This window comes from Patella vulgata, chromosome 4 (genome assembly GCF_932274485.2).
Source record: "Patella vulgata chromosome 4, xgPatVulg1.2, whole genome shotgun sequence".
NCBI lineage: Eukaryota > Metazoa > Mollusca > Gastropoda > Patellidae > Patella > Patella vulgata.
In genome coordinates, this window is record NC_065882.2 from 56,452,303 (window position 1) to 56,465,322 (window position 13,020).

General features: G+C 37.4%; 1 protein-coding gene across 1 annotated transcript; it reads right to left on the minus strand.

Moving 5' to 3' along the window:
• Positions 1 to 1,080: 1,080 nt before the first annotated feature.
• Positions 1,081 to 7,416, minus strand: LOC126818382 (uncharacterized). Its single transcript, XM_050545778.2, has 5 exons — positions 7,298 to 7,416; positions 3,855 to 4,794; positions 3,383 to 3,556; positions 2,447 to 3,010; positions 1,081 to 2,056 (listed from the first exon to the last, which is right to left on the minus strand). Exons 2-5 carry the CDS (start codon positions 4,773 to 4,775, stop codon positions 1,508 to 1,510), a joined length of 2,208 nt encoding a protein of 735 aa, XP_050401735.2. The 5' UTR covers positions 4,776 to 4,794; positions 7,298 to 7,416; the 3' UTR covers positions 1,081 to 1,507.
• Positions 7,417 to 13,020: the final 5,604 nt, after the last annotated feature.

Sequence of the window (13,020 nt, forward strand, 5' to 3'; positions counted from 1 at the left end):
TTTTTTTTTATAAAACCGTTTATTACCTGACAGCCCAAACAAGAATGTAACACATGGACAATGTCATCAGTGATTTGTTGGTTAGACTTAATCAGTGAATTTTGTTTTATATCGCATTTGTTTTGATCTGTCATACGTTCTAAAATCTTACGAAAACTTCTAGTTGTTTCAATGCGGCCTTACAGATTTCCTTTCCCTCATATTTACTAATAAGGCCCCTCTGCAGCTCAAACGAGTCTGTTCTAAAAGATCCCCTCATTCGAATTTTGGTAATTCTCTCTATCGAATCTATAATTCTGTCACGGGAATATTTGCTTATTGGAAAAATGCAATGAGCTTTCTATTCAGAATCGTTTTGTTTCTAGCTGGCGTTCCATGCAACTAAATGCATTTTAAGTAAATTTTAACTAAATCTGCATAGCGCCGAGCAGGTTTTGCTCATAAATAGTTCCCAGGTGGTCTTTTTTTTTCGGTGTGGGGGGGCACGATGAAAGAAAACTGCACCCGTCTCAGTCAACCAACTCATCAATAACATTTGCCCATCGACTTGGCTTTCACAGGAAGCACGCCTATATGGTCACTTTTTCTGTTGTGGGGGATGTGTGAAGTTTGCTCGGATAGCGGACACGAGTCCAGAAATGTACAGGGAGTGTCTTTAACGAAATGCTAACTTTTCCTGGAAAAATAGGGTGACTTATTGTACATTTATCCTGGGGCGGATCCGGGGGGGGGGGGGATGGGGTCCAAACCCCACCCTGCTCAGCTACATAAAAAAATTGAATGCCTTGCATCAATGAAATTAAATCACAATGTGTTCCTACATCATTACAAAAATGATTTCTCTCTTTTGAAAGCTCAATTTGTATGTATGCATATGTAATTTAGAGACGATGATGACAGATTTCCTTAACAGGATTCTGGTAAACCCCCTCCTGCAAAAATTCCTGGATCTTCCCTGTTTATCAACAATCGTATGACCGATAGGAACCACCATAATACCTATAATAAACAACCATTGAATATATAATAAACAACCATTGAATATATAATAAATATCCGTAAAGAATCGACGCTGCAGTGTGATTTTGAGATAAGTTTATTAACTACCATATGATTCCGAGGATATAACTCTGAAACTATTTTGGGGAAATTAATAGAGACTAAATATTACCCAATACTAAATATTCCCGAAAATTCAACGATAGTTTAACGACAGATAATGAAAAATTAAAATATTGAAAGCTTCAGATTCTATTTTGAGCAACGTTATGGATGTTTTAAGTTTCGGCAAGAAATATTCAAATTCTCGATTACCATTATAATAAAGTCTCGATTGCCAGTCCGTTTAAAGCAGTCTTCGCCATATTAGCATTAAACACAAATATTGTCTAATCCACTCAACACCTAAGTCATCCACTGGTCTAACGAGTTGATTATGCACTTGCCATGTGAATAAATGTCTAAATTATAATTCATATAATATTTGAAGGCAGAAAAACGTCTTTAATCAATAATCAATATGCGAAATGGCAAATCCATGTCTTGTAACTTTTCGGTGACGCGTGTTTTTCTCAAATAAATGTCTTCTCCATGGGTAATTATAATTATTTGGAAGATAACTCATTATTGTTTCTTCCGTCAAGGAAAGTTTCTTCATATTTTCGTAAGCTTTGTCTGTAAACAAAAAACGTCGGACATATATACTACCACCTCTGGAAACGATGTCGTTGATTTCTTTCAGTATCGACGGTTGGCTGAGGTGATACACATCCCAGCTAGAATTCGTTTTATAACCCTGACATATTTTGTAATAAACGCCGTATTTTTTAACCCTGCCCGGTATTGTTACAGCGAATTCAAATATCGATTTTAGATCGGTGTGCTTTTTAAATAATGATACTCGTCTCATCCCTGGTCCATTTGGTCGTGGTTTCCAGGTAGATTGATTTTTCACCTTCTCTGGAGCAATTCCAAGTTCCCACCCGGAACATTCTAGGGGTGCTAAAGGAGTTCTTTGATAGTAGGACATACGAAGTTGTGTATTTTCCCTGTATTTCTGAAATGGATATGAATATACTCAATGAATATATACATACAAATACATACAAAGAGTATTAGTTACGACTGCCTTGAAACGGATGATGTATCCTTGGAGTTTGAGAAGGAGTAAGTTAATTACCGAGAGCAACACTTAGGTGTGGAATTTATAGCAGTGATAATGGAATGTATATTACCACCTATATACCATTATTTTTGTAACAACCAAGAATTACCGCGTAATCTACGAAAGCGTTGTCTGGACAATACAGTTGACGTCATCTGTCATAAGAATAGATAGAATAGACAGAGGCCCCAGACATATCTAACAAGTAGATACATATTCCCAGAGCAGAGATGCAGTTTAAATAGAAACAGAAAAAGAATAACGAAAACATCTGTAATCTACCTTTAAGTATTTTCTTGTTGTCTTTTTCTTTGGATTACTTTGTTCAACTTCAGAACTTTTTGTCTTAGAACTTTTTGATTTTATTGCATTTACTTGTAGGGCTGTTGTGTTCTTTTTATTCCTTTTAGCAGGCGTCTTTTTCTTGTCTACTTTAGTTTTCTTTCTTGGTGCTTTTTTCTTATTCACTACACTTTTCTTCTTTAACGTTTCTTCCTTGCCAACTTTAATTTTCTTCTTCGCGGCTTTTCTCGACGGCCCTTTCGTTATAACTGTTTTTGGTATCTCCACTCCCCTATTCATTGCGACCTTTTTCGTTTTTGTCTTTGGTTTCTTAGACGCACCAGTTGGCATCTTTTTTGTCGAAACCTTTTTATTGGACGCTTTTGTTGTTTCCTTCAGGCCAACCTTAGCAATGGGCTTGAACTTTTTTGCTGACACCCCAGACGCTTTGAAGGTAAATGGCTCAGAACAGCTACTCCCTGTGGGATCACCAGCTTTGCGTAGTGTGCCAAATATGGTCTTCATTTTGGAGCCATTCTCAGCTTCAACCTCTTTGAGGTAATCCTGTAACGATAATATCTATATCAGCTTGACTGTAAATAATATTTACTGCTGCAGTGACAATACAAACACATCGTCTGAATTTCTGTGTGTACTTCTACTACATCAATAAAGTCAGGATTATGTGCGGTCCGTTTGCAACGTGATAGCGTACAAAAGAAGAAGCATAGATAACCTGTCAATTCAGTAAGACAGCATTCTACTATCATGGGGTAATATATAAGACTGAGAACATGAATACATTATCAGACGACTCCAGATACTTACCTGAAAAATAGATAACCTGGCAATTCAGTAAGACAACATTAGAATATTACGATTCAATATATAAGACTGGAAACAGACATACATTATCAGATGACCCCGGATTCTTACCTGTAAAATATCAGTATTACCCTCACGGTAACATATAGCCATCAGGGTCTCAAATATCATGTCGAATTTTTCCATTTGTAAATATAGACCATTTGTTTCCTTAGATATCACTTTCCAGAATCCATCTGCAGGGCAAGTTTCACCATTGGCCTTTACACCATATATTCTAACACCCTGTAAATGAATTAAGGTATATCATTGACAATCCCATTTGGGTGCCATGGTGATCATAAGAAGCAAGCAGAACCCAAACCGCATCAAAATGTTATAATGAAACATTGTTATTCGTTGAAACATTGCTACCAGTCAATGTTCCTGGAGCAATAAAATTTCCGTCCGCATTTCAGCCCCATTTAACTTTCAGTAGTAAGAGGTGTTGTGCATGGCCTGGTCAACATACTTGATCTGGCTAAGAGTCGTGATATTACATTTCTGTGCTTTTGAATTTAATATACACCCAAGCATTACTTACCATTTCTTTCAAATGTTGTAGCTCTTCCCTCCAGTCTATATTGGGACAGAAGCCTTCAAATACATAGTCTTTTTCGTGTGGATCAGCATCACCAATCATCACTAAAGCCCGTTGACTATTGGGCGTCCAAGATAGCCCCGTTCTTACTCTCTGCATAACCAACTCATAGCATTCATCTAGATCGCCACCAAATGTACCTTCAATTTGTCTAACAAAATCACAGAGTTCTGGAACAGTTGCTCCAAAGTCAATAAGCTGTAGAACATATTTACTTTTTTTATCACAGTAATCACCATGAGCTGCAACTGCTATCCTGATACCGGGAATGTCAGCTTGTAGTCTTTGAATCATATCCTGAACCCTATCTCTAATTTGTGTTAAACAACAATACATGGAAGAGGTAGTGTCAAATGAAAATACTATTTCAAAAAGGCCTCCTGGTGGCAAAAAGGGTACTGGTGCTGAGGATGTGTTGCTTGGCTTTAATAAATGGGTCTTCGATTTTGAGAGAGTTTTCGACAATTCTTTTCGAACCGAATTTGAAGCATTTTCGATGCTGTATGTCTTTGTGATGGTCGAGCCAGATGGTAGTTGGGTCACTGTTGTCATGATATCGTCTGTCTCTAATATGGAGGTAGCTTTTCTTAAACCGGTGGATGAAGATGCTGGTATGTCTTCTGGGTGTTCCAAAGTTAAAGTCGATGCCCTGCGTAGCTCAGGAGTGATAGTGTCTGTTTTAGTGACCTCTTTAACACCAGTCGAGCGTCTCCTCAATGAAGGCCATTTTGAAGGAACTGGGGGTCTTGGGTCAGATTTTACCTTTGAAGCATTACTTAATGCTTTATTGAGGCTGGTAACGGTGTCTTCTCTAAATAACTTGCTAGGTGGGTGTGCCACGGTTCTGGACGCTCGTCGTTTCATTGCGAGTGTGTTTATATATCTATAAATAAAGAAAATAGAATGAATAAGTAACTAAAGCACTCATCCAACTCTATATGACGATACATAATCTACCATATCGTCGTCTTATGAATAAATCATCTTAGAAATAAATTATCAAGTTCGTTAGAAATCATTGCCCTTGAAGAGAAATTAACGCTAATGACGGGTTGGTAAAAAACAGTTTGTGCCCTGCCACCCCTGAGATATAAACAAATACTCATTTAACATTCCTTATTTCTAGACAAAGGCTATAATATTCTTTAGTAATATATACTATTCAAAAAAAGTAGGGGATATTTGATTTTTAAGTGTTATTAAAGTCACCTAATGAAACTGACGAAGAAACAAATGACAAAATGAAATGAAGTTCACATTCATCGATTTATTCCAAATGATCGTTAGACTAAGTAAGGCACAGACTGACCATTATAAAAGTAAAATGATACCCGGGGTCAAACAGCAAAGTTACCACAGCATCACAACCAAGTCAGTAACGGGTAAATCCTCCTCTGTTTGCCAAACAAGCATTGATCCGACGTGGCATACTCCTAATGAGACGTCTAAGGTCATTTTGGTCCAGATTGTCCCATTCCTGTTGCAACGCAGCAGCAAGTTCTTGGACATTGGCAGGACGTTGTTGACGTTGACGTAACCTCTGTCCAAGCATGTCCCAGACATGCTCGATGGGGGAGAGGTCGGGACTCAGTGCTGGCCAAGGTAATGTGGTGATGTTCTGTTGTTGGAGGTAACCTGTAACGATCCTGACCCTGTGACATCTTGCGTTGTCATCCTGGAAGATGAAACGGCGGCCATGACGTCGTGCGAACGGCACAACATGGACTGCCAAGATGTTGTCCCGGTAGTACTGGCCTGTAACACGCCCTGCAACAACATGTAAAACCGTTCTTCCAGCAACAGTGATGCCTCCCCACACCATAACAGAACCACCCCCAAATCGATCATGTCTGATGACGTTAACGTCTTGGAAGCGCTCGTTTCGACGACGCCACACCCTCCTACGTCTGTCCAAAAAATCAACAGTGAACCTTGACTCATCTGAAAACATCACATTGCTCCAGCGTCGATTATCCCAGTGTTGACGATCCCTACACCAACGACGTCTTGCCTGAATGTGATGATCTCTCAAACAAGGGATCACGCGAGGACGTCGGGCGCGAAGGTGACCCCTATGCAGTCGATTCCGAATCGTCTGGCCACTTACTCTCACACCAGTGTCTGTTTGAAGACGAGCGCTGATCTGATTTGCTGTGATGACACGATTTCTCAAGGCCAAGGTACGGATAAATCGATCCTGGGCTTGAGTTGTCGCCCTTGGTCGACCTGAGCGTGGTCTGTCCTGTACAGATTGTGTATCACGGTATCTGGACCATAGCCTGCTTATGACAGACTGAGAAACATTCATCGTCCGCGCCACAACCGCCTGTGTTGTGCCGATCTGTAGCATGCCAAGGGCACGTAACCTTTCATTTTGGGTAAGCCGACGCATATCAAAATTTGTTTTCTGGTCACTAAAACAATTAAACTGATGTTTCCACCCTGGAATTCAATGCCACAATGACTGTAACATTCAAAATCAGAGTCGTGCAAATCTTGGGTTGGACCCCCTTGATGATCCCAAGCATCACTTGCATTCCATGCGGTAGCTATTGGTGCGTTTGGGCGTCACATGTAACTGGAAATGTTTCTTCTGTTAGGTTCTATAGTGACTTTTTTCGTAGTCATTTGCATATTTTAGTATTATGCCCCCAAAATCAAATATCCCCTACTTTTTTTGAATAGTATATAAGTATGTGGTTATTTGGTTATAAAGATATAAATACTCATTTAACATTCGACCCTATTTCTAGACAGAGGCTATAATATTATTTAGTAATATAAGTCTATGGGTATTTGGTGATAAAGATACTGTCTCGTTAAGCCTTAGTTATGCTGAAAGGAGATATACAGGCATATGTATTTGAAATAAATAATAATAGTGTAGTATCTTTCATGTATTTTATCCCCTCGTCATTACTGATATAAACATCTCTTATTATGGTGCACCATCTACATAGTAACGAAATGTTTTCACGGATAATTGCTTCACAATTCTTAAATAGGCCAACTGGTTGGATTAGTATTTTCGTCATATTTCGGGGTTACGTGGCTCAACTCGCTTTACAAGAACGCCCGGCCTCTCCTTTACTGATCATGCCATGCATATAACGTTTTATATCTATTATAGGTATAGATCTAGAAATATTGGACATTATAACAATGCGGTCAAAATTTGAAATCATAGTGATAATTTTGATATCTTGACACACGGGCGATATGACATGATGCTATATTTAACTTGCATATCTAGGTCTCACTGGTTATGTATACGTGTCGCCGTTAGTAATTACCTATAGGTCGAATATACTTTGTATAATACAGATCTTTTAAAGCAAGATGTAATATTGCTTAATACATCAAGTAACATAAATATACATACTTACCTAGGTATGTATCCTAGTTTATTGTAAGATGCTTACTCATGCGTTATTTGAATAAAAATATAAAGGTAAATCAAGTCTATACATGTCGTTACTGTATACGCACAGTCAACGCGCTGGGGGCATATGGATCAATGCACACTCAACAACAATTTACCTTAGCAACGTAGTACAGGTAAAATTTCGCCACTACTCGTTATAAACAAGTGTGTGTGTGGGGGGGGGGGGGGTAATTATTGAAAAATTATAATGGTGATGAGTTGTTGGGTTTTTTTTTGGGGGGGGGGGGGAATTATCGAAAAATTATAATGGTGATCAGTTTTTTGGGTTTTTTTTATAAATTTTTTCTTTGACACATGATTAATTAATTAACTAATTCACTTAAACAAGTGTACCTTTATATTTTATCTTTTCTCCGGTTAATCTATATATCCTGGAAGACGATTGACATCGACAGATCAATAGTCTAAATTACTTTCTTATTGTTTTAAACTAACGTATTCGTGTGTTGTGTTTTATGTCAAATAGGCTATACAACATTTGTTTATTACTTTAAGACAAGTGCTGGATTTTGAGATTTTTATTTGAACTTTTAATAATTGAGACAATTAAAATGTATATATAATGTTGATCACTATTCTGTTACTGTCAGCTTCTTCTTCTTCTTCCCTTAAAGACTCGGGTTCCAATTGGAACGTAGTTGAATCTGGATAAACATTTTCTTGAAATGGTTGAAAGATATACCGATTAGAAACCCCAAATGTGGAGATGAAACTGCCTTTTAAAGGAGACCAGGATAACATGTGGATCGCAATGAATTTTCTGATGCCTTCATTCTTCCTACCTGACTTAAGGTCGTGGTAGTTTTTTCCAACGATATTATTTAAGTTGCATTAAGAGATTTCATAGATAGCGAGCGATATTCTATCTTGACGAAATTGAACCAAAATGAAATGAGGTTGAAGGTCCCACTTTTCCGTACCGGTTGGGCTAATGAAGACGTGCATATGCCATACAGCATGCTATGACCAGGGCCCGTGAAGGTGTGTGTGTGTGGGGGGGATAAAGTTGTATAAATTATTAATAAAAACAAAATACACTGTTAATTACTTGGTCGTAAAGTAGAGGAAAAACGGTGACTTTTCTCTTTGTAGGTACCAAGAAGCTTTAATGAACTGAAGATAGCGTGGCGTCATTAAAACTTCTTGGTGGATACCTAATGGCGCGGGTAGGATTAGAACCGGATTATGCCATTCCACTGTTTTTGTAAAAACTGATGAATTAAAAACTCTGAAGTCCCGTTTGAGGCTCTGGTGTCGGTCTGGGTATAAATGTGGCGCACCCGTGTAGCGCTCTGTCGTCAGTGATCGTGCACGCATTTATCGGTCGCTGTAGGTAGGCTGACTGGTATCTCATTAAAAATGAAACTGAAAGCCAAATTTTTGTCAATCTCGGTTTCTTTGTTGTAGCAAAGTGTGCTCCAGTTACCCTAGACATACGCGAAAATGACACTAGAAATGCCATTGTATCTTTGAACTCGCTGAGTTGCTTATGTTCTGTCACGAGCTCTGGCTATGACGGAAATTTAGCCCGGGCAGAGGTTTATAATATTTCTGACATTATCAGTTCCGCCCCTGTTATTTGCGGAGGACGTCGTTATTGTGTGTGTGTGACAAGAACAATGTCTAGTCGTTCGGATCGGACGAAAGCACTTGGCAGTTCGAATTCGAAATAAGAGTAGGCTCTAGCGCTGCTGTCCTGGCTCAGTTTCCCTCACAGCACACTGCATGGCATATGCCCGTCTTCGTTATCCCAGTAGCAGCAGTAGGACGTTAAACCCAATTTTATTTCTTTTCATTTTATCACTAATGTAATTATTTACCACTACCTGGCAACCGGCTGTTTGTTACCTACACATATGAGAGGTAAGTGGATTAAGTAAGGGTATCTGGGGGGGTTTATTGATTTCTGTAGATATAGATATATGTAGACTACAATCGGTATTAACCTCAAAAGAGCCCCTCTACTATTACTCTGTGTTATGAAATATAGATTTATTGCTACGCCAGCACAATACAGTAGATTTGTCACAGTGTATATCTGTAGGTATATAAGGCTTCGTATCTCAACCGATCGACATTGTTACATTCAAAGCTGTAGAGACACACAACGTCTTTGCAGTGTAGCAATCACTACGCTTACTTCGATGGATCTACTTTGTACTGAAACTTTACGTAAATGACGCTTACTTCGGAACTGAACCACTTTCTAGTGTGTTCAACCAAAATTACTATACACATGTATAACTAACTCGGTCTAAGAGGGGATCTCCTCACAAGCGACCACGCTATCACACCTCGAGTGTGCTATGTGGTAGAGGGGTGAACCTCAAGGACCCCAATTTGTACAGGTTGTTAGGGTAGAGATATTTTATAACTCATCCTACACTTGTACTTGATGGGGTTTAATTTCAACATTAACTGGAAGTTTCAAAATGGCTGTTGATAATGGGTGGAGGAAAAACCAAGCAGTAAACAACAAACTAAATGCCTAAAGAGAATATCAAGTGCTTTTATTTGAGATATTGTGGTAATAAAATCTTTTGTTAAAAGAAATAAATCTCGGAATCGACACTATTTTCAGCATCCATGTTGTCTTGGTTCTAGCTTGTTGGTTGTTTTTAGTACAAAGTCAGTATACAGATAATCATATATTACATATGTATCACAGTTTACTAATTTCATTCTGGGTCTGATAAATTAGTCTAGCTTTTAAAAAAGACTAGGGTGGAAACCAACCTTCATTCGGTTCAAACTGATTGTCTCATTAAATTTAATGTCCATTTGTGTGTCTCTAGCATATGGCCAATTCCTTGCCGCGTTGAAAACTTTCTACCATAGGTGGAGCAATATTTAACAATGTTATCTGTTAACATCAATGTTTTAAATGTTTACTTAGTCCTCTTCTTCGGTTCTACAACAAAACGTCAACAAGATTTCTGCATACAAAAGGTGGCATACAATTTAAGAAATTAATACCAGGTGTATGATGACTAATGAGAGAGAGAGAGAGAGAGAGAGAGAGAGAGTTTAGCGTCCACTCCACACAAACCATATAGTTCCATTTTATATAAATAAATCGCTTGAGCGTAGGGGGTCTTTAGCACTGGGAGGAAACCGGCCGGAGGACCCGCAGAAAACCCACGAGGTTTGTCACATACACCCGGGTAATCGACGAAACCACTCCAGTGGACTTAATGACATGCACGCTAGCTAACCTCCAGCCCCCCCACCCCCTCATGACTAATTACATCGACACATTTACATTTATTCGAGGTTTGACATAAATAACCACATGTACCACTGATGTTTCATCAATATAAAATGTGTTTAAAGAGAATACTGGAAAAATATCTCTTTGAATTTGCTCGACATTTCGTCGAGTTCTCTTTGGATTTGATCAGATGGTATTGTTGATTATTTCAAGTGCAAGCTATAAACAATTCCCCAACGAATATTTAACCGGTGGTCAGTTTGTTCACACATTATCTGGAAAAGCACGAAACGACATTGTTAATGTGCCACTGACAAAATAGATGAATTAGTCGTATAATAATTACAATATCTGCATCAGAATACAGATGTTTAGTAACCAATTTAATTTCTCAATGTATTTTGGTGTAATTTTACTACGGGATTTTATAATCTCATGATATTTGCCCAGATAAATAAAATATAGTTTTATAATCAGAATCATAATTATCATGTTGTTCAACTTGGTCATATTTCATCAGATTCGGGGAAGATTTAACTGGATTCATTTTCTTTAGTTTTCGAGGAATATATATGTTTTTTCTAGAACGTAGAGAATGATATAAGTTACGTTCGTTCCTAAAGTTTTACGTCCACTTCCACCATAGGTGATATCGTAGACAAGTTACGTTCGTTCGTTTCTAGTGTTTTACGTCCACTTCCACCTAGGGCGATATCGTAGACAAAATTAGACAAGTTAAATTACCTTCCGAATATATACCCTCACTGACACCACTGAACAAGTAATTAATGACAGGGATTAGAGGTGATAGATTAAAAGCTAATCAGTGCTAATTAGTTTCTACGGATAAGTGACACCGATAGTGTGTTTTTGTTATTCAGCTTTATTTATAATATACCAATCAATTTATTTAAAAGTGTTTTTGCCAGTTTTTCAAAGTGCAAGACGAAATAGATTTTTAAATCAAAGTTTTCTTCTGTATGAAAGACACCATACACCAGAAGCTTGGATGTATAATTGTGAGTTGTGAATGTGAATGATGTGGCTTCATTGCTAATTTTACTTTCCCAGACATGATATGGACTAAGACTAGTAATTATTTCCCCTTATTTCATGATGGTGCGAGTTATAAATAGACAATTTTTCCCTTAATTTTTTTCTCCCCTCTTCCTGCATTTTTGGGTTGACTTTTTGGTCTAGAATTGGAGAAAAGGGATCAAATTTGCAATTTCATAGCAGTTTTGGGTAATACTGATGATATTACAGCGGAGGGATAGGGGGTGTAAAGTGTCTTTCTGCAGAGCAGTCATTGTGTCGGAAGTGAGATTTTCACCCCAGTCAACTTCAAATCCGTGTAGCAAAAAATCTAAATGGTCAACCCCCTACAAAATTATGATGAGGAGATTGCCAAATGTTGTCCCCATTGTGCCTATAAAGATTGGAACCAACGGAATGTTGAGAAAAAAGCTACAGCCTGTGATGTTACAGCCATTTAACATTGAAGTCAATGGGCAAATAATTGCTAGTCTGAGTCCATATAGTCTATCCGAGTTATCTTCTCTAATATTTACCCCAATTAATGATTACATATATAATAGTTATTTATTAATTTCTTGAGTAGGCGTATAATATGATAAACACTGATATTCGAGTTTTAACAATTGATGAAATCTATGACAGACGTATAATAATAGTATCCTGCTTACTTTTTGAAATACATTTTAGCAATATGCTCTAATTCCTAAAATAACATTTGACACGCGTTCACATATTTTTTAAATTTCTAGCAGCTTAAAGACGTTAATATGACAGAATTATGCCCTTATGTAAATTTTAAAAACCTCATTTTGTAAATACTGCAGATTATCGTTAATAATAATTTGTGGATTTAGGTCAACTTTATCTACTTAAACACTTCGATAGAAACATTCTGTTTTATATAATGGTGTAATCTTAACAATCAGATGGTATTTTGTGTTTCTACATATGCAAAAAGTAATATATGAACTGATTATGTAAAAGGTAGATTGTTACACGTGGACAAATCCTAAACTGCATATGTCGCATTACAAAATCTATTTAAGTTTGGTGTTATATTATTGAAATATAATAATTCATGCAATTTAAATGTAGTAGTTTAAGATTAGAATGCATGTACTAAAATTGTAAACATGAAGGTGTAAATGGATTCGGTTATAATACTAAATTGGATTGACAGCCATTACAACAACATATCAATGTCAATTACTACTAATTACCTAATGATCTTATTAACTAAACTTTAACCTCAACTGACCCATGACACGTGCGATCCTTGACTCTATCCCTATAAATTCTAAATCTTTGGCTTTAACACCATTCATTTGAAGTTCTTCCTGTTAACAACAACAAATATATTTTTATATTTCTTAAGAATTTGCCTATTAGAATAATTGATATGTCTAAATCTTCTC

What these genes read in the sequence shown, in the direction of transcription:
- LOC126818382 (XM_050545778.2), bottom strand. Translation starts at nt 4,775, where the DNA reads ATGAAACGACGAGCGTCCAGAACCGTGGCACACCCACCTAGCAAGTTA. An exon ending in TACAACATTTGAAAGAAATG is followed by an intron (nt 3,557 to 3,854) that starts GTAAGTAATGCT and finishes ATTCATTTACAG; the next exon opens with GGTGTTAGAATATATGGTGT. An exon ending in CAACAAGAAAATACTTAAAG is followed by an intron (nt 2,057 to 2,446) that starts GTAGATTACAGA and finishes TATCCATTTCAG; the next exon opens with AAATACAGGGAAAATACACA.